A 19346-nucleotide genomic window follows, 5' to 3' on the forward strand; every position below is an offset into this window, starting at 1 on the left:
CCGGCTCAGCTCTGGGCATTGTGGCCACTTGGGGAGTGAACCAGCGGATGGAAGATCTTTCAGCTCTCCTGCTCTGTATCTGACCGATAAAAAGAAATCTTTTTTTTTTTAAAAAGGGGGGCAGTCAAGTAAGGGCATCTCAGACTTCGAGTGACTTCTTCATATTCTGCTGCTCAGCTCATGAGTGAACAGAAACCGCTAGTGCTGCTGCTGGCGGCCTCGAGCCGGGGTCCCGCTAGAGAGAGGGCGGAGCCGGCGTGAGGGCAGTGGCCCGCGGCCCCGCCCCGCTGCCGTCAAGCGTCCCGATGCGTTTTTGCGACACCAGGCAGGGAGCCGGGCGCTGGAGCGGCCCGCTTTCCGGCGGCGGTAGGGCGTGTGCGCCGGCGCGGCAGGCGCTCCGAGGCCGCTGGCGGCCCCGCCCGGCCAGAGCGCCAGGCCAGGATCGGCCGTGGTTTGACCCACCGAGTGACCTTGGTTGAGTTCCCCTGTGCGGGAACCTGTCACTGCCGCCTCGCTGAAGTGCTTTAAATCCCAGAGGCACCCAGAGCGCCCTGCTGCGGGCTGCACAGCGGCCCGGGGAGCAGCAGGCCTCTGGGGGCGGGACGGGCAGGCAGGGTGCGATGCCCTTGCACGTGAAGTGGCCGTTTCCGGCGGTGCCGCGGCTCACCTGGACCCTGGCCAGCAGTGTCGTCATGGGCCTGGTGGGCACCTACAGCTGCTTCTGGACTAGTGAGTGGGCCCAAGGCGGAGTCCGGGCCTGTCTCGGGTCCCCACCCCGATCAGAGTTGGGATTTGGGGAGCGTGGGGCATCGGCAGGGTGCTTAGCCTGGTGGGAAGAAGCGGGTTGACGTGTCCTCTCCCGGTAGAGTACATGAACCATCTCAGTGTGCACAACAAGGAGGTCCTGTACGAGCTGATCGAGAACCGGGGGCCCACCACGCCCCTCATCACTGTCTCCAATCATCAGTCCTGCATGGATGATCCTCACCTGTGGGGTACGCGCCACCCGCTGGGCATGGAGAGGCCGGGACTGGCCAGGCAAAAGCTGAAGCGCGGCACTCGTGTTTGTGGAGTGTCTTGCCAACCCCCTCCCCTGGGGGAGGGAAGTGAAGGGTACCTGTGTGGTGTGGTCTGTAGGTGGAAGGAGGCAGCAGCTGGAGAGCAGCTGCTGTGCTGTGCCCGCAGGCCTTTCAAAGCATCTATTTGGGCTGCACTGTGTGGGCCTTAGGGGATCTGGCTGGAAGAACTGTGGGAATCACTCCCAGCTTTCCCCCCCGGGTGCTTGGTATTCTTCAGCCAGCCCCCATTTACAAGCCTTATTGCCTCCTGTAGAAACACCTGCTCTGCCGACTGCACAGTGGGAGGGGGTGCCAGGGACTCCCACCTGAGGCCCACTCAGACCTCTGGGTGAAGAATGGCCTGGAGCATGTCCCGGTGGGTGGTAGCAGACCTGAAAGGGCCCCTCAACTGCCCAGGCGGCCGCGGCCCAGGCGTTGGTGACAGCAGCAGGAGTGGCTAGACGGGAAGGAGGCAGGGAGACGGTGGCAGCGCTGTCCTTGGGCCCCGGTGGCAGCGCTGTCCTTGGGCCCCGTCTCTGCAGTGGGGGGGGGGGAGCGGGCTCCACCTGCAGCCTTTCATTCACTTCCACAGGCATCCTGAAGCTGCGCCACATCTGGAACCTGCAGCTCATGCGCTGGTGAGGCGGCGTCGGGCAGGCCAGGAGGGGCTGGGGCGGGTGTGCTGTGCTGATGGGGCGGCCTGACTGCATCTGCCCCCCAGGACGCCCGCGGCGGCAGACATTTGCTTCACGAAGGAGCTGCACTCCCGCTTCTTCAGCTTGGGCAAGTGCGTGCCTGTGTGCCGAGGTGAGCTGGGCTCAAGAGGCTATTGGCCTCGCCCGTGGCTTAGAGACCCCCACGTGCGGCGTAGCCTAGGAGGCCAGGCTGCAGGGGCTGAGCTGCTGCGGTGGAAAGTGCTGAGACCCCCCCCCCCCCCCCCCCCGTGGCATGCTGGCGTCATTGCCTTGTGACAGCAGTAGCAAGGACAGAAGTTTGGCTTCTGGGGAAACAGGCGGGGGGGGGGGGGCGAGTGAGCTGAGACCTCTTAGGTCAAGACTTGAGCACGTACGAAGGCCGAACACGCACGTGAGGTACCAGAGGGCTGAGAGGGGCAGGGAGCGCAGCAGCCCAGGCGGGCGTTTCTGCACACAGGGGCAGTTGGAAGGCACAGAGCTGACACGGATCAGCTTGCTGTGGCTAGACAGGACGCGGGAGAGGGTGACGAGGCAGGTATGAGGAACAAGAGCGGACAGGAGACGCCCAGGGAGCTGGATGGGAAGCTGAGCAGCTGGGGCACAAAACAGTGGCCAAATGGGATCCTGACACCTGCAAGGTGAGGATTTAGTCTCTCAGCCATCACACTGGGCCCTAAATACTTTTTTTTTTAAGTGTTTGCAAAAGCTAGAAATTATGAAGTATTTCTCGAATAGTTTTTTTTTTTAAGCTTATTTTTATTTGAAAGGCAGAGTCACAGACAGATCTTCCATCCACTGGTTTGCTCTCCAGATGGTCACAACAGGCAGGCCTGGGTGGGCCTGTCCATCTGTGAGGTCATGACTACACAGTAATTACGGCCATGTGACTTCAAGTGCTGAGATCTTTGGATCTGTGACTGCGTGGAGGGGACATGGGTGTGTGTGGCTAAGTTGTTGGAAGGGAAAGTCATAGGTAAGTGGAGGGACTGTGAATTCAGCTTTCAGGAGATGGTTAGAAATGATGATACCGTGTATGTGACAGAAACTTCAAGATTTAAAAATTCTTAAAGTATTTAAGGGGAAAATGACGAAAACAAAACACAAAATATTCAAGAAGCTGATACTGTGGTGTAGCAGGGTCATCCTCAACCTGTAAAGCTGACATCCCATGTGGTAGCCAGTTTGAGTCCCAGTTGCTCCACTTCCCATCCAGCTCCCTGCCTGTGGCCTGGGAAAGCAGTGGAGGACGGCCCAAAGCCTTGGGACCCTGCACCCGCGTGGGAGACCTGGAAGAAGCTTCTGGCTCCCGACTTCGGATTGGCTCAGCTCTGGCCATTGCTACCACTTGGGGAGTAAACCAGCAGATGGAAGATCTCTTTCTCTGTCTCCTTCTTTCTCTGTTATTCTACCTTTCAAATAAAAATAAATATTTTAAGAAAATTAAAAAGTGAGAAAGAGAGAGAACAGGGCAAAGCTCTGTTTTGCTGTTTCACTCCCCAGATGGCCTGCAGCAGCCCAGCCAGAGAGGAGCTGGGACCTGGGAACTACCTCGGGGGGTTGCATGTGGGCAGCAGAGCCATTGCTACTGTCTCCCAGGATGTGCATTGCCAGAAGCTGAAGGGAGGAGCCGGAGACCAGGACCCCACTGGGACACTGACATGGGACATGGGCAGGCTGGATCTTAGCTGCTAAGCTGAATGCCTGCCCTCAGCTGGAGGCCCCAAGGGTTTGCTGGGGAACACAGGAAGTTAGCGTCACAGTGTGGCTGCGGCCGTGGCACGGGGCCGGGGGACTGCCTGCCCTAGGAAGGGTGCCACTGGTGAGAGGCCTTTGTTTTGCAGGGGACGGCGTCTACCAGAAGGGCATGGACTTCATCTTGGAGAAGCTCAACCACGGAGACTGGGTGCACATCTTCCCAGAAGGTCAGTGGAGCTGGCTGGGCTGTGCTGCCCTCTGCGTGGCCCGGGCCTGCTGCTGAATCTGCTCTGTGCTCTCACAGGCAAAGTGAACATGAGCTCCGAGTTCATGCGTTTCAAGTGGGGTAAGCACTGTGGGCCCTGGCCGTGGCCATCCCCGTGGTGGAGTTTTCCCTGGAGGCTCCTCAGGGTTTCCTGTGGCTGGTGTGTTGGAGACCACCAGAAGGGAGACCCGTGCCAAGAGGACAACCACCCAGGGGAGCTGGGTGCAACTGGGAGCCGTTTCTGCCCCATCTCCTCTTAGGAATTGGGCGCCTGATTGCTGAGTGTCATCTGAATCCCGTCATCCTGCCGCTGTGGCATGTTGGTGAGTTGGCAGCGGGAGTGCCCCTCCCTAGTCCCTGGGAGACTGCCCTGCAGCTCCCCATGTCTGCCTTGTCTCCTGTGCTACAGGAATGAATGACGTGCTCCCTAACGGCCCACCCTACTTTCCCCGCTTCGGGCAGGTGAGCAGGGCCTGCCTTGGCCCATCCATCCTGTCACCCACGAGCCGTGGAGCTCATGTGGGCCTGGGCAGGGGCTACCGGGGCAGGGATTTGTGAGCCTGGGATAGACGTGGACTCTGGGGACAGGACAAAGTCATTTCCAGAACGGACCCTGGGAGTAGGGTGGCCTTGGAACATTGTGGCGGCTAGCAGCTCACTTTCAAGAAGGAGATGCAGTGTGCCGAGGCCAGGACTTGCTTGGGCTGCAGCAATGAACAGCTGCCCTACTCCTTGTCCTGCACAGAAAATCACCGTGCTGATCGGAAAGCCCTTCAGTGCACTGCCTGTGCTTGAGCGGCTTCGCGCAGAGAACAAGTCAGCCGTGAGTCTCAGCCCCCCTGCCGCCCAGCACCCCCTCGGCTGAGCGCCCCGAAAGGTGCAGGCCAGCCGTGCCCTTGTCCACAGGTGGAGATGCGCAAGGCCCTGACGGACTTCATCCAGGAGGAATTCCAGCACCTGAAGACCCAGGCTGAGCAGCTGCACCATCATCTACAGCCCGGGAGATAGGCCCCACCTGGCCAGCGCCTGGCCCTGGCCTCCTCTTGGCCTCCCAGGCTGTGGGGGCCCCTGCTGCAGCCCGATTGGCTCTCAGGGCTGCCTTTCGGATCCTCACCCCACAGCTGAGACTGGCAGATGGATTGATGCTTTTAGCTCAAATGTGACTTTTAGACAGATAGGTTTCAGGCCTTACTAGGTGCCCCTCTGTGGATACTGAACTCGGTGGCTCCTCTCACATGACTGAGAAAGGAGGAGGAAGCTTCTGGAGGGATCTCTTCCCTTCTGGTCTTTGGCTGTTGTCTCCCCAGGCTTGTATCAGGAGGGGGCAAGTAGCTGTGTGGTAAGTGGGAGGCCCACAAGGCCCCTTAACCTAGTTTTTCACAACCTCTTCAGGGACAGCAGCAAGTGATGACCCCTTTCTGCAGGTGCCCTCCCCCTGGAGGGCCTCAGGTAGGCTGCAGACAGAAAGGGAGCCTTCGGGGAGGGCTGCCATGGGGGGACCCATGGCCTGTCCATCCTTTCTGTCCCTTGGCATTGCTCATGTCCTGGGGCCTGGGTTTTCACGTTTTGTAAAATAAAGCAACCGTGTCGTGCTGTTACACCTGTGGCCTCTCTGCTGAGGAGAGGGAAGGGAGGTGACAGCTAGATCTCCAAGCTGTGCACATGGCGGGAGCACACGAGCAAATGGCCATTGAGCTCTCTGTGTGTACCCGTGACTTAAGGTGTCAGTTACTGCCTGTAGTCCACGTAGCAACCTTAACTGACTAGCCATCAGTCCCTCTTTTGGCGAGGAGACCAGCACGTGTACAAAGCTTGCTTCAAAAGCAAAGCTCGGAATAGGTGCTGGGCACAGTGGGCAGGATGTGCCTGGATTGCCCACATCCCACAGCAGAGTGCCTAGCTTTGAGTTCTTCTCAAATGTTATCCATGTGGGAGACGCGGATTCAGTTCCCAGCTCCTGGCTTTGGCCATGACTGCTGTGGGTGTTTGGAGAGTGAATCAGCAGGTGGGAATGTCTGTCTCAAAAATGAAAAACAAGGATAAGTAGGTAGCATAGGCCTTGCTGAGAGAGCCTTAAGTATGTAGAGTCAGTTGAGTTCTGTGCTGGCTCATGGCAGGAAGGGGCTTTCTGAGGGGCCCAGCGAGCTGCTGGCCATGACCAGGAGGTACTGGGACTGGCAGCTGGGAGCAGAAGGACCAAGGGCAGCAATGTCCTGGACTTCTGGGAGTCAGAGACCTGGAGAAAGGAGAATGCTCGCATTTGGCCACCAGGTTGTGTATAGGTTAAAATCAACCGACAGATCTCCGTGTGGAAGGATGCATCATTGTACACTGTCAGCAGAAACTGGAGCAGCTTGGGGACTTCCGGTACTGACAGGAACACACCCATTATTAATCCTGTACTAGAAACATGGGAATAAAAAATGAAGCCACAAAAATGAGCGACAATGGAATACTCAGACAATGGACACTGTGTGCAAATGCTTCTATGTCAAAATCAAAGGCTTTATAAATATGATCAATAGAGAAGCAAATAAGTAGGATAAATGTGTGTAATGCACTGGAGATTCCAATAGAGCAAGGGTCATTTTCATGTATTTATCTCAGCAAATGTCAACTGTACTTCATAAAACTAATTTTGTGCTCCATGAATTCCATTTTTCATACTCCTGTATTTTTATTGCTAGTATGTATATATATATATATATATATATATATATATATATATATATATATAAAGAGTTATTTTTATTGGAAAGTTTGGAAAGTCAGATACACAAAGAGGAGAGACAGAGAGGAAGATGTGTCCATTATTCACTCCCCAAGTGACCAGAATGGCAGGAGCTGAGCTGATCCGAAGCCAGGACCTCAGACTTCCTCCAGGTCTCCCACACAGGTGCAGGGTCCCAAGGCTTTGGGCCGTCCTTGACTGCTTTCCCAGGCCACAGGCAGGGAGGTTAATGGGAAGTGGAGCAGCTGAAACACAAACTGGTGCCCATATGGGATCTCAGCATGTGCAAGGTGAGGAGTTAGCCATTGAGTAATCACTCCAGGCCCCAAGTCTCCAAAAATATTTAAACTCTTTTTTTAAAAAAAAGTTTTATTTATTTTAATTGAAAAGGCAGATCTACAGAGAGAAGGATATACAGAAAGATCCTCCATCTGCTGCTTCACTCCCCAAGTGGCCGCAATGGCCGGAGCTAAGCCTATCTGAAGCCAAGAGCCAGGAGCCTCTTCTGGGTCTCTCACTTGGCTGCAGGGTCCCAAGGCTTTGGGCCATCCTCAACTGCTTTCCCAGGCCACAGGCAGGGCGCTGGATGAGAAGTGGGCAGCTAGAACATAAACTGTTGCCCACATTGGATCCCGGCTGTAGCAAGGCAAGGACTTTAGCAACTAGGCTACCGTGCCAGGCCCATATTTAAACACTATTACAAAATTTATTTAGAAAAGAAGAGAAAGATCTCCCATCCACTGGTAAGTATCTTAAATGCCTGCCAAAGCCAGGACTAGAGCCAGGAGCTCAAGTTAGATAACCCACATGAGTACAAGGGACCAAAGCATTTGAGCCATTCCCACTTGCCCCCTAAGGTGCACAGTAGCAAAAAAGATGATTTTAAGTAGGGGAGCCAGATTTTGGACCCTGACGTATGCCTTAAGGATCAACTTAACTGGTGCAGCAAATGCCTGACCATCCATCAATGTGAAAGTACAGTTCTGCAGGAACTGGAGGCAGAACTGACCCGGCATTTGCAGCCACCAGCATGTGCATAGGCTGATTGGGGCGACGGTCTGTGCCAGACCCTCTACTGGCAAGCACACACAGAATCTGGTCTGGGATCACCTCAGATGAAGTTTCTTTGGGGATCCTCCAACTGAACTGCTGGGCTGAGAACCCCAACCTTGAAGAGAATTGCAGGCTCCCTGGTCTGACCGTGGAGTTCATGTGTCAAAGCTGAGCCTCCTTAGTGGCTCAGTCGGAGCAGTGGACAGCATACCCAGGTGCACATGGAGGATATGGCAGTACATTGGAGCCTGCAGAGGACACCTGGTACCATAACAGGACAGAACAAATTGATCAACTAGCCAGCCAAGTGTTGGCAGTGAAAATCTGGGCAAGTGGAGACGGTAAGATGGCTATGTCAATCAGCGGATTCCGAAGAGATTTTATCGTGCTTGGAACGGCGAGATTGGCAGCCATTCAGAACAGCTGAACTATCAAAACCACTTGAGCAGTGCCCTCGGAGCATGCCCCCATCGGGGACCTGGGATGGCTGGGAGTCCGAGTGTGACTTCTCCCTTTGTCGCTCCTCTTCCCCCAGATACAAGAAGGAAAAAAGAGAATGTGGAAACAATAGTCTTACGCACTTTCCTGTAGCCCTTGACCCTTTAAGCCCTAACCAACTATGTAAAGATCAAAATTTTAAAAAAAGAAAAACAAAATGAACAAAATAAAAGATTTATTTTTATTGGAAAGTCAGATTTACGGAGAGAAGGAAAGACAGAAAGATCTTCCATTTGCTAGTTCACTCCCTAAGTGCTACAACGGCAGGAGGTGAGCCAATCTGAAGCCAGGAGCCTGGAGCTTCTTCCGGGTCTCCCACATGGGTGCAGGATACCAAGGCTTTGGGGCATCCTCCACTGCTTTCCCATGCCACAAGCAGGGAGCTGGGTGGAAAGTGGAGCTACCGGGATTAGAACCAGTGCCCATGTGGGATCTCGACGTGTTCAAGGTGAGGACTTTAGCTGCTAGGCCACCACGCTGGGCCCGCAGGTTTTTAATTTTTGAAAAAATTTTATTGGGTTGGCAAATCAGACTTAAGGGGAAAAGGACAGAGATCTTTCATCTACTGGTTCATTCCCCAAATGGCTACAACAGCTGTAGCTGAGTCAGTTCAAAGTCAGGAGCCAGGAACTTCCTCCAGGTCTCCCACACGGGTGCAGGGTCCCAAGGCTTTGGGCCGTCCTCAACTGCTTTCCCAGGCCACAGGCAGGGAGCTGGATGGGAAGTGGAACTGCCAGGATTAGAATCGGTGCCCGAACGCCAGGGTGAGGTTGCCTGTACTGGATGTGACCGCAGCACCCAACCAGCACGCGTGAGAACCAGGAAGGGAGGGGGCAGAGCCGGCAGGGGGATTAAGGGGCTGGTCCCCTCGCCAGACAGCTACTCCCACTGGAGAGCGTGGGCTGGGATGGGAACAGACCAGACTAACCAGGGCCACAACACCTGTGCGCCTCCTGTGGACTAGACCAGGGAAAAGCCAGGCTGGGCGGATTATTCCTGCTGGTGCAAGCATAAATTAGAGTGGGTGAGGGTTGTTGGGGTTTAGCCACAGCATCAGACAGCAGAAGCTGGCATTGGGCTAATTCTGCCAAGTCAAACCACAGAACTACCCGAAGAGTGCATAAACCGGGATTGAGAGAGATCCGGGAGGGAAATAGTGGGTTCCCCCCTCTTGGGTTACTACTTCCGTGGGAGGGCATGAAAACTAGGATGGGGGCTGGGGTGGCAAGACAGAGAGGCACTCAAAAACATCCGTGAGGGCTGCATAGTGGAGCTGGTTAGATGCAACTAAGCTTTAGTACCCATTGCCATGTATGAGAGCAGAAGGGGATGTGGGACAGACTGGACTACTGCTACACATACTGGCAAACCAGGATAGGGGGCGGGCCTGGTGGGAGTTACTGTGGGTCTCTCCAACTAGGCTGCAGCTCCCACTGGCTGATGTGAGGGCCGAGTGTGTGCTGGGCAGAACCAGACTGGACTGCAACACCCATTGGTTCCAGTGGAAGTCGGGGCTGAAAACAGAACCAACCCAGCAATTGCAACCACCAGCTGATCGTGGCGATGGACTGTGCTGGGCCCTGTGCTTGCTAGAACATACAAGAATCTGGTCTGGAAATACCTCAAAAGTTTCTGTGGGGATCTCCCCAATCAAAATGCTGAACTCAGAACCCTAGCCAAGAAAAGACAGAGGACAGAACAGGTCAATCAACCACCTCAGCTATATGTTGGCAGTGAAAAACTGGGCAAACGGAGACTCTATGATGGACTATGTCAATCAGTGGATTCTTCAACAACCTCACCGAGCTGGGAGTGGCGAAAATGGCAGCGATTCATAACTGGTGAACTATTAAAATCACTTGAGCAAGGATCTCAGAGCATGCCCCACATCCGGGACTTGGGGTGGGTGGGAAACTGGGTGGGGCTTCTCCCTCAATATCCCCCTTTACCTCAGATGCATGAAGGAAACAATATGGACATAATAGTATTGCCCACTTCCCTATAGCCCCTGAACCTTTTTACCATAATTAACTATGTAAAGATTGTCAAAAATATAATTTTAAAATAATAATAATAATAATAATAATAATAAAAAAGAACCAGTGCCCATGTGGGACTCTGGTGCTTTCAAGGCTTTAGCCACTGAACCATTGTGGCAGGCTCCAGTTTTGCAAATTTTTAAGTTATGCATACATATTGCACTAAATAGATGATTCCATAATTCACTACCTTTTTGAAATAAAATTTTTTATTTAAAAGGGTAATTCTAAGACATGATGCAAAGAAAATTATTAGAGCTATAAATAAAATTCAGAGTATGGAGATGGACCCAGCAGCATAGCCTAGTGGCTGAAGTCCTTACCTTGAACACACCAGCATCCCATATGGACGCTGGTTCACATCCCAGCAGCCCAGCTTCCCATCCAGCTCCCTGCTTGTGGTCCGGGAAAGCAGTGGAGGACGGCCCAAAGCCTTGGGACCCTGCACCCGCGTGGGAGACCTGGAAGAGGCTCCTGGTTTTAGATCTGCTCAGCTCTGGCTATTGCAGTCATTTGGGGAGTGAACCAGTGGATCAAAGATCTTTCTCTCTGTTTCTCTTCCTCTAAAAATAAATAAATAAAGAGAAAGAAAAACAACAGAGACAGATGGATATGCTCCATCCGCTGGTTTGTCCCCAAATGTTTACAATGGCCAGGACTGGGACCGGCTGACACCAGGAGTCAGGAGCTCCTCATCATGCTTTCCACAGGGTTGCAGGGGGGTTCTTTTTTATTAATTATTTTAATTTTTTAAAATGATTTATTTATTTATTACAAAGTCAGATATACAGAGAGGAGAAGAGACAGAGAGGAAGATCTTTCGTCCGATGATTCACTCCCCAACGGAGCCGTAACGGGTCGGTGCGCATCGATCCAAAGCCGGGAACCTGGAACCTCTTCCAGGTCTCCGACGTGGGTGCAGGGTCCCAAGGCCTTGGGCCGTCCTCCACTGCTTTCCCAGGCCACAAGCAGGGAGCTGGATGGGAAGTGGAGCTGCCGGGATTAGAACCGGCGCCCATATGGGATCCCAGGGCGTTCAAGGCGAGGACTTTAGCCGCTAGGCCACGCCGCCGGGCCCAATTATTTTAATTTTTAAAAAAATATTTATTTTTATTGTGAAGTCAAATATTTACATAAAGAAGGAGAGACAGAGAGGAAGATCTTCCATCTGATGATTCACTCCCAAAGTGAGCGCAATGGCCGGGGTTGCACCGATCTGAAGCCAGCAGCCAGGAGCTCTTCCAGGTCTCCCACCCAGGTGCAGGGTCCTCCATTGCTTTCCCAGTCTTCAAGCAGGGAGCTGGATGGTAAGCGGAGCTGGTGGGACACAATCCAGCACCCATGTGGGATCCCGGCGCATTCAAGAGGAAGACTTTAGCCGCTAGGCCACAGAGCTGTGCCCTGGTTTTTAAAATTTTATTAGAGGACCAGGCAGCGTGGCCTAGCGGCTAAAGTCCTCGCCTTGAACGCCCCAGGATCCCAGATGGGCCAGGTTCTAATCCCGGCAGCTCCACTTCCCATCCAGCTCCCTGCTTGTGGCCTGGGAAAGCAGTCGAGGACGGCCCAAGGCCTTGGAACCCTGCACCCGCGTGGGAGACCTGGAAGAGGTTCCTGGTTCCCAGCTTCGGGATCAGCGCAGCACTGGCCGTTGCACTCACTTGGGGAGTGAATCATCAGACGGAAGATCTTCCTCTCTGTCTCTCCTCCTCTCTGTATCTCTGACTTTGTAATAAAATAAATAAATCTTAAAAAAAAAAAGATGTGGGGCTTGGTGGCGTGGCATGGTGGCTAAGGTCCTCTCCTTGATCCCATGTGGCCGCTGGTTCTAGTCCTGGCAGCTCCACTTCCTCTCTGTCTCTCCTCCTCTCAGTATATCTGACTTTGTAATAAAAAAAAAATAAAATAAATCTTTATAAAAAAAAGAGATGTGATTACAGTCATCCTTTGTGATCTGTTTGTAATGCTCTCGGGCCAAAAATCAAACAAGGGCTCAGAAAAAGATAAATCCCTCTTAATTCCTTGGAGGTACTGTCTCTCATTTTGTGAGTGTGACATGTGCCTTTCCTGAGGAAGGGCAGTGTGCTACTGTGTTTCCATGAAAGTTACATGGGACTAGCCCTTGCCGAAGTCCCCGGCTGCTGCTCTTCAGCTGCTACTTTTGTGTGATCTCTCTTGGGAACTCTCCTTCTCTCAGCCTATTGAAGAGGCTCATGTTCCTCTGGCTAGTATACTGGGCCCTCCTCTTCCATCTAAAAGATCGCCTTCTCATCTCAACTGGATCAGGCAGGGTACACCTACAGGGAACAGAAACCACTCTGGGAATTTTAGCAAAAGATTAAGACCAGGAATCCTACAGCCAACAGCCCCGCCCCAGCAAGAGCCAGTTCCTTTCCTCCTCCTTTCCCACCCGGAGCCTGTGTGCCTGGAGACACGTACAGCCAACCAGCGCAAAGGAGTGGTTCCGAGTGGCATGCGCTTGGCCCAATCACGCTTGGCTCTGGCGAAAAGCTGTAGGCTCAAGCCAATAGCAGCACGAGGCGGGACTCGGGCAGGGGCACCGTCACCTGATCTGCAGTGGCTGCAGTCCTCCAGGCACTGGAAGCTGAGGCTGTGATGGCGGCAGCGGTTACGGCGGCGGCCCGGGTTCGGGCAGGGACGCTGCGAGTCCCTGCTCTGTGGTGGATGCCATGGCTGTGGTTGTTACTGTTGCTGATGGCGGAGTTGGCGGCGGCAGAGCAGCAGGTGCCGCTGGTGCTGTGGTCCAGTGACCGGTGAGGAGGCCGGGCCGGGTGGGCTTTGCTGGGCGCCTGGCGGCTGAGTCGCCTTCGCCTGAATCCAGAGCTCTTATCAGCCAGGGGCGGCGAGGTGCAGAGGGGGGCCTGCCCTTCACTTCGGGGCTCGCAGAATGGCGTTCAGTATCACAATGTGGGCCCTGTGCATCAAGGTGAGCGCCTGTGGGCTTGGTCAGCTCAGGCCCTGTGTCTGACAGCATCTTTTCTCTCCCCTGCCAGGGACTTGTGGGCTCCCGCAGCCAACACGCACGAGGGTCACATCACCAGCGACATGCAGCTGTCTACCTACTTAGACCCCGCCCTGGAGCTGGGCCCACGGAATGTGCTGCTCTTCCTGCAGGACAAGGTGCGCGCAGCCCACAACAGTGATGCCCATTCTCCTAGGAATGCTTCAGTGACCTTGTACCAGCTGTAGGCAGACTGGCAGGTCTCTAGGGAACTGGGAAGGACCGTGGGAGACACTTGTGTGGGAAGTAGCCCCTACTGCACTGGAGGCAGCAAAGGATCAGATTACCCTTAGCAAGCACCAAGCTTACTAAAGTACCACTTTAGCTGTTCCTTGGTGGGATTCTCATCCCTGTTCATAGGTGACGGGACTGGTGCTGGAAGAGCAGCAGCCCAAGAGCAGGAGGCTAACAGGTGCCGGGGTTGTCGATCTAACAATAATGATCGTTATGGGGTAGTTGAAAGTAATCACTTGTTTCATGCTTCATATGTGCCATGCTGAGCTGATGCCATTGCGTTGGCTTTACTGCTAAGAAAACTAGTTTGTGCAGGCCCAGTGACTCGGTGAAGCTCCCAGTGCCAGTCCATTGGACTGTTCCCTGTGGTTTGTGATCAGCAACCGCTGTTTGCCTCCCACTCAAAGCTCTCTGCCTGCACAGCAGCTCTCCACAAGATCTCAGGGCAGCCTGGGGTTGGTGCTCAGGGGACTGGCAAGCCTCAGCTTGTGTCTTCCCTGATTGCACTGCTACACTCGTGCCAGGAGGTGGGAAATGTTGTAGTCAGACCAAGATTCAGTCCTAGTTCTCCCGCTTGCTGGCCTTCCCGTGCAGGATGGCATCTTTGTAAATGATAGCTCTGCTCTCGGCCAACTTAAGACACACCTGTGTAGAGGCACTACGAGCAGGAATGTTTTCAAGATTTGTTTATTTTTATTCGGAAGGCAGCGTTAGGAGAGAGAAATCTTTACATTCAGTGGCTCATTCCCCAAATAGCCACAATGGCTAAAGCTGGGCAAGTCCAAACAAGAATCTAGGAGTTTCTTCTGAGTTTCCCACACGGGACAGGGTCCCAAGGCTTTGGGGCATCCTCGACTGCTTTCCCAGGCCACAAGCTGATGGGAAGTGGAGCAGCCCAAAATGAACCAGCGCACATGTGGGATGATGGTGCTTGCAGGTTGCGGCTTAACCTGCTATACTGTGGCCCTGGCCCTGAGGAGGAATGTTTGTAATTCACACAATACCCACTGAGATACTCAGTCTTAGGATATTTGTCCACTAACCCCATTGCCAATCATGCAGGCTCTCACTCTGTAGCAAGCATTGGTATGTGTTGAATATTGCTCCCAAAATAGTATATGATATAAAATCAGGCCTATGATCTTTTTTTAAATTGATTTATTTGAAAGGCAGAATTATAGAGAGAGGAGAGGAAGACAGAGATTTGATTTTCCATCTGTTGCTTTGTTGCGCAGATGGCTGCAACAGCCAGGGCTGGACCAAACTGCAGCCTGCAGCCAGGAACTTCCTTTGGGTCTCCCACGTGGCTGCAGGGACCGAAGCACTCGGGCTGTCCTCTGTTGCTTTCTCAGGCCATTAGCGCTGAGCTGGATGGGAAGTGGAGGGGCTGGGACTGCATACCAGTCAACATATGGGGCCAGTACCCATATGTGATACTGGTGTCACAGCTGGTGGCTTTACCTGCTGTGCTTCCATGCCAGTCTCCAGGGACATGTTTTCAGGAACCATGCGGAAGTGACATCTGAGTGGAAAGCTCAATGAAGGGAGGCAGGGAGGAAGCCATATGTCTGTGTGTGCCAGACGATATTCCTGGCAGGCGAACAGGAGGTGCCAGGCCCTGGGCTAGGAGGTGATATGTCAGCTAGCCAGCAGGAGAGGGGGCCTTTATGCCTTGTGATGGGGCGGTACCTGTGGCTGTAAATGGGACGGGAAACAGTGGCCCACGTGGAATACACGCTGCTGATGTGTGTGGTTAGACAACTGGTCGCAGCCAAGCGGGGTGAGGGTTCCTGATGGAGGCTGGGCCAGTGTGTGTACTAAACAGAGTGGGCTGGGCCTAACTGGAAAAGGCCAGAGCAGGCTGGGGGCTCGCCTGGAGGGCAGCAGTTAAGGACAACTGGAGGTTGTACAAATACAGGCATTGTGTCAGCCCTGCCCCACTCCTGAGATCTTCATCAGAGACAGTGGGAAGGGGACCTGCCACCCTCTCTGAGGAAGCTCCAGCCCACCTTCTCCCCTGCCTTCAGTCTGGGCTGGCCCCGCCTCCTCGCAGCTTCCCTCTTCCTTCGCACTTCCTCTTTGTGCATTCTGACTCCTGCGCACAAGGTTAGCACGAGGCAGCTGGCCGCAGGTCACCTCCCAGCCGTGTGACCATCTTCCGTGTCTTCTCACTCTGGTCCGCTGTGCCTTCTGCTCCTGCCCCCCTGACCTTGAAGGCCTCACCAACCCCCCAACCCAAGATTTTCCTTCTGCCCCCTGTTAGCTGAGTGTCGAGGACTTCACAGCATACGGTGGTGTGTTTGGAAACAAGCAGGACAGCGCCTTTTCTAACCTGGAGGTAAGCGTCTCCTCCCGGGAGCCCTCTGGCCACAAGCAAAGAGCTACGTGCTAAGGGCTGGGGAGACTTGAGCTTCTCCAGCTGAAGGTGTGGTGGATTTTTCTGACCTGAACCGCGGAGGCGGGGCTTGCCTCCTGGCCCTCGGTTAGTAGCCCGCCTCTTCCTTGCCCCCAGAATGCCCTCAGCCTGGCCCCGTCCTCGCTGGTGCTGCCTGCTGTCGACTGGTATGCAGTCCGTGCTCTCACCGCCTACCTGCAGGAGAAGCTTGGGGCCAGCCCCCTCCACGTGGACCTGGCCACCCTGCGGGAGCTGAAACTCAATGCCAGTCTCCCTGCCCTGCTGCTTATCCGCTTGCCCTACACAACCAGGTATGGCCGGTATGGCCCAGCCTGCAGCCCTGGGGCCCAGAGAGTGCCAAGAGCCCGGGCTCTGGGTTCTGCTGGCATAGCTTAGCTGGGGTTAGCCCTGCTCCCCACCTTGAAGGCCTTCCAGAAGGTGGCCCATGAAAGCAGAAGTGCTGCCAAGGGCCTCCTGCCAGGCTGTGACTCCGGTAGCCCTCAAACAAACCTGTCAGGCCTCCAGAGATGAGGCAGACATAGGCCTGGTGGGGTGCCACCTGGCCTAGCCAAGCCCTGCTTATAGAGCAAGTTACAGGTACTTGAATGTGACCCTGAGACCTAGGAAGAAGGGGGACAGCTTGGGGAAGGAACAAGCCAAAGGGGCTGAGGCACCACGACAGGTGGCTGACTGTTGGGCATTGATGTCATCAGACTCTGTCTTCTACAGCTCCGGGCTGATGGCACCCAGGGAAGTCCTTACGGGCAACGGTGAGTAGAGGCAGGGAGCATGCACCGGCTGAGCCTACCCTTGGGCCAGGAGGGCAGAGTGGCTTGCAGTTCCTTGGCTTATCCTAATGCCCACGGTGCAGCTGACAACTGAGCTCCCCTTTCTAGCAGTGCCCTGCCTGGCAGAGGTGTCAGGACACTTAGGAACCCTCTGCGCAGGAGCCCAGAAAACCAATTTCTTTAGTTGGGAAACCATTTGTGTTTTGTTTGAAAGGCAGAGAGATGGAGTGAGACAGACAGAGGCGGAGGGGCCCGGCCAGCAGCCAGCTCCCCTCTTCCAGTGCTCGCAATAGCAGGGGCTGGCCAAAGCCAGGAGTGCAGAACTCAACGTCGGTTTCCTGTGTAGCTTTCAGGGACCCAAGATCTTGAACCCTTACCTACCGACCTCCCTTCTGCACCCCTCCCCTCCAGGAGGGGTATAGTACCAGGAAGCTATGGAGTATATTTTCTCCTTTTGCTTGGGAAGAACTTGGCCTTAGGGAGTCAGTGACATAGGCCACCTCTGTTCTCGGGGAGCACAGGGGGAGGGGCTGGGGTGAGAAACAGTAAAAGCTACACACTGTGCTTTCAGATGCCTTAGCAGGTTCCCACAACAACCAGTGGGGCTGTCCCTTTACATGCGCTGCCTGATGACCTTGTGCTGTGATTTCCCCATCACCCCTCAGATGAAGTCATTGGGCAGGTGCTAAGCATGCTGCAGTCTGAGGATGTCCCGTACACAGCAGCCCTCACGGCAGTCCGCCCTTCCAGGGTATGTGTCCCTCTGGCCAGGGCTCTGGAATATGTGGGGAGAGGCAGTCTGGGGAGTCTGCCTGGAGGTGGGGAGTATGCCCTAGGCAGGGCTCTAAGAGAGGCAGAGGATTCCTGGGAAGTGGCCCCTAGGGGTGGCTGGTCTCTTGAGCTGATCCTGGGGGGGAGTAGGATGAGGCTTCAGGACTGTTGTCTTCCCCCAGAGCAGCGTACCCTAAATCCAGGGGATCCCAACTTTGACTCCTCTGAGGCCAGGGCTGTTGCTGACTTTCCCACAGTGGCCACAGTGCAAACCAGTGAGTGGGGGCTCATGGGATGTTTCTACAGGTGGCCCGTGATGTCGCCCTGGTGGCTGGGGGCCTGGGTCGCCAGCTCCTACAACAGCAGCCCGGGGCAGCTGCGATTCACCCGCCTGTGAGTTACAATGACACTGCCCCCCGGATCCTGTTCTGGGCTCAGAACTTCTCTGTGGCCTACAGGGACCACTGGGAAGACCTGACAGGCCGCACCTTTGGGGTGCAGGAGCTCAACCTGACTGGCTCCTTTTGGAATGAGTCCTTTGCCAGGTGACCTTCCTGCTACTGTGGCTCAGAGGCGAGGGTGGGGAGCCGCGCTCAAGTATGGATGTTGTGCACAGGGGTGGTCTTCCTGGCTGTGGTTGCCACGGAAATGCAGGTGGGATCACAAGGGTTGGCAAGGAAGGGAGTGGCTCAGAGTCCTGCCGTCCTGTGCTCCTGGGTTGGGAGCTGCCTTGGTAACAGCTCACAGGTACCTGGGAACCTGGCCGTACCTCTTGAGCACACCTATAGGCTGCAAGTGGGTAAATACCACGCTAGCTGCTGGGGGATCCTCCCATTTATTCTTATGCCCAAACTGTGGGCCAGGTACCTCAGGCACCCCAAGAGGGCACCGAAAGGAGGGGGAGCAGACTAAGGGGAAGCAGAGAATGGAGGCCTAACCTGCAGGCAGGGACCCGACTGCTGCCTCGCAGCTCCGCTCTTGACCACAGGAGTGCAGCCTCAGCGTCTCTGGGGAGGTGGCCTTGGAAGGCCTCGGGCTAAGCTGAGGAGTGAACTCCTCCAGGCGTCCGTGACCCGGCTGCAGCCTCACAACATACTTCTGCTTCTGGCCCCACAGCCTCTCACTGACCTATGAGCAGCTCTTTGGTACCATGGTGACATTCAAGTGAGTCCTGGGGACAGCTGAGACCTGGCTGGGGGGTATGGATGCAGGCTCCCCCTACCCAGCTGACACCCCTGCCTCCCCCTGCCCCCAGGTTCATTCTGGCTAACCGCTTCTACCCAGTGTCTGCCCGACACTGGTTTACCATGGAGCGCCTGGAGATCCACAGCAACAACTCGGTGGCCTACTTCAATGCCTCCCAGGTCACAGGGCCCAGCATCTACTCCTTCCACTGCGAGTACGTGAGCAGCCTGAGCAAGAATGGCAATCTGCTGGTGGCCCGTGTTCAGCCTTCGCTCTGGCAGATGACCCTGCAGGACTTCCAGGTATGTGGCAGGGTAGGGCCCTGGCCAGCGGGCCAGGGAGGCCCAAAGAACCTCAGCTCTCCTTGGGCTCGGCCATGCACTCCAGGTCCCATTGCGTGGGCTGCCCCCTGGCCCTGGAATATGGACTGTTCCCTGACTTGGGAGCGCCGCCCTAAGAAGCTCCATCTCTGTGTCTCTCAGATCCAGGCTTTCAACCTGACCGGGGAGCAGTTCTCATACGCCAGCGACTGTGCAGGCTTTTTCTCTCCAGGCATCTGGATGGGGCTGGTCACCTCCCTGCTGATGCTTCTCATCTTCACCTACGGCCTGCACATGATCCTCAGCCTCAAGACCATGGACCGCTTTGATGACCACAAGGGCCCTGCCATCGCCTTGACCCAGCTGGCATGACCCTGTGCCGGGGGGGGGTTGTGATGGTGGCCTGCTTGTTGTTGTCCTACCTGCTACACTGCACCCAAGGGTCTCTGTCTTCCTGCCATAGCATGGGCCTCAGTGCCCCTCAGCGTGTCTTACTCCCACGTCCGTCTGTGACGGGCTTCCCTCGTGTCTTCCAACAAGGTGTCCGGGATTCTGGTCGTACTTCCCGGGCACAGTCATGGTGAAGGGGAGGGGTCATTA

General features: G+C 55.0%; 2 protein-coding genes across 2 annotated transcripts; both read left to right on the forward strand.

The window, feature by feature from the left end:
* Positions 1–573: 573 nt before the first annotated feature.
* Positions 574–5311, forward strand: TAFAZZIN (tafazzin, phospholipid-lysophospholipid transacylase). The gene is made up of 10 exons (XM_004598868.4): positions 574–729; positions 867–995; positions 1651–1696; positions 1780–1865; positions 3595–3675; positions 3753–3794; positions 3974–4036; positions 4123–4175; positions 4459–4536; positions 4620–5311. The coding sequence occupies exons 1-10, from the start codon at positions 621–623 to the stop codon at positions 4719–4721; spliced, it is 789 nt and encodes a 262-aa protein (XP_004598925.1). The 5' UTR covers positions 574–620; the 3' UTR covers positions 4722–5311.
* A 7271-nt stretch (positions 5312–12582) lies between these two features.
* Positions 12583–19345, forward strand: ATP6AP1 (ATPase H+ transporting accessory protein 1). The gene is made up of 10 exons (XM_004598872.4): positions 12583–12805; positions 13046–13172; positions 15551–15625; positions 15800–15993; positions 16412–16452; positions 17136–17221; positions 17548–17786; positions 18358–18405; positions 18497–18728; positions 18909–19345. The coding sequence occupies exons 1-10, from the start codon at positions 12648–12650 to the stop codon at positions 19116–19118; spliced, it is 1410 nt and encodes a 469-aa protein (XP_004598929.4). The 5' UTR covers positions 12583–12647; the 3' UTR covers positions 19119–19345.
* Position 19346: the final 1 nt, after the last annotated feature.

Source organism: Ochotona princeps, chromosome X (assembly GCF_030435755.1).
Source record: "Ochotona princeps isolate mOchPri1 chromosome X, mOchPri1.hap1, whole genome shotgun sequence".
Classification (NCBI taxonomy): Eukaryota; Metazoa; Chordata; class Mammalia; order Lagomorpha; family Ochotonidae; genus Ochotona; species Ochotona princeps.

Bases quoted from the DNA above. Each gene is read 5' to 3' on its own strand.
- ATP6AP1 (XM_004598872.4), top strand. From the start codon at position 12,648: ATGGCGGCAGCGGTTACGGCGGCGGCCCGGGTTCGGGCAGGGACGCTG. The intron at 17,222-17,547 runs GTATGTGTCCCT...ATGTTTCTACAG, and splicing joins CGGCAGTCCGCCCTTCCAGG to GTGGCCCGTGATGTCGCCCT. The intron at 18,406-18,496 runs GTGAGTCCTGGG...CCCTGCCCCCAG, and splicing joins GGTACCATGGTGACATTCAA to GTTCATTCTGGCTAACCGCT.
- TAFAZZIN (XM_004598868.4), top strand. From the start codon at position 621: ATGCCCTTGCACGTGAAGTGGCCGTTTCCGGCGGTGCCGCGGCTCACC. The intron at 1,866-3,594 runs GTGAGCTGGGCT...TTTGTTTTGCAG, and splicing joins GTGCGTGCCTGTGTGCCGAG to GGGACGGCGTCTACCAGAAG. The intron at 4,176-4,458 runs GTGAGCAGGGCC...TGTCCTGCACAG, and splicing joins ACTTTCCCCGCTTCGGGCAG to AAAATCACCGTGCTGATCGG.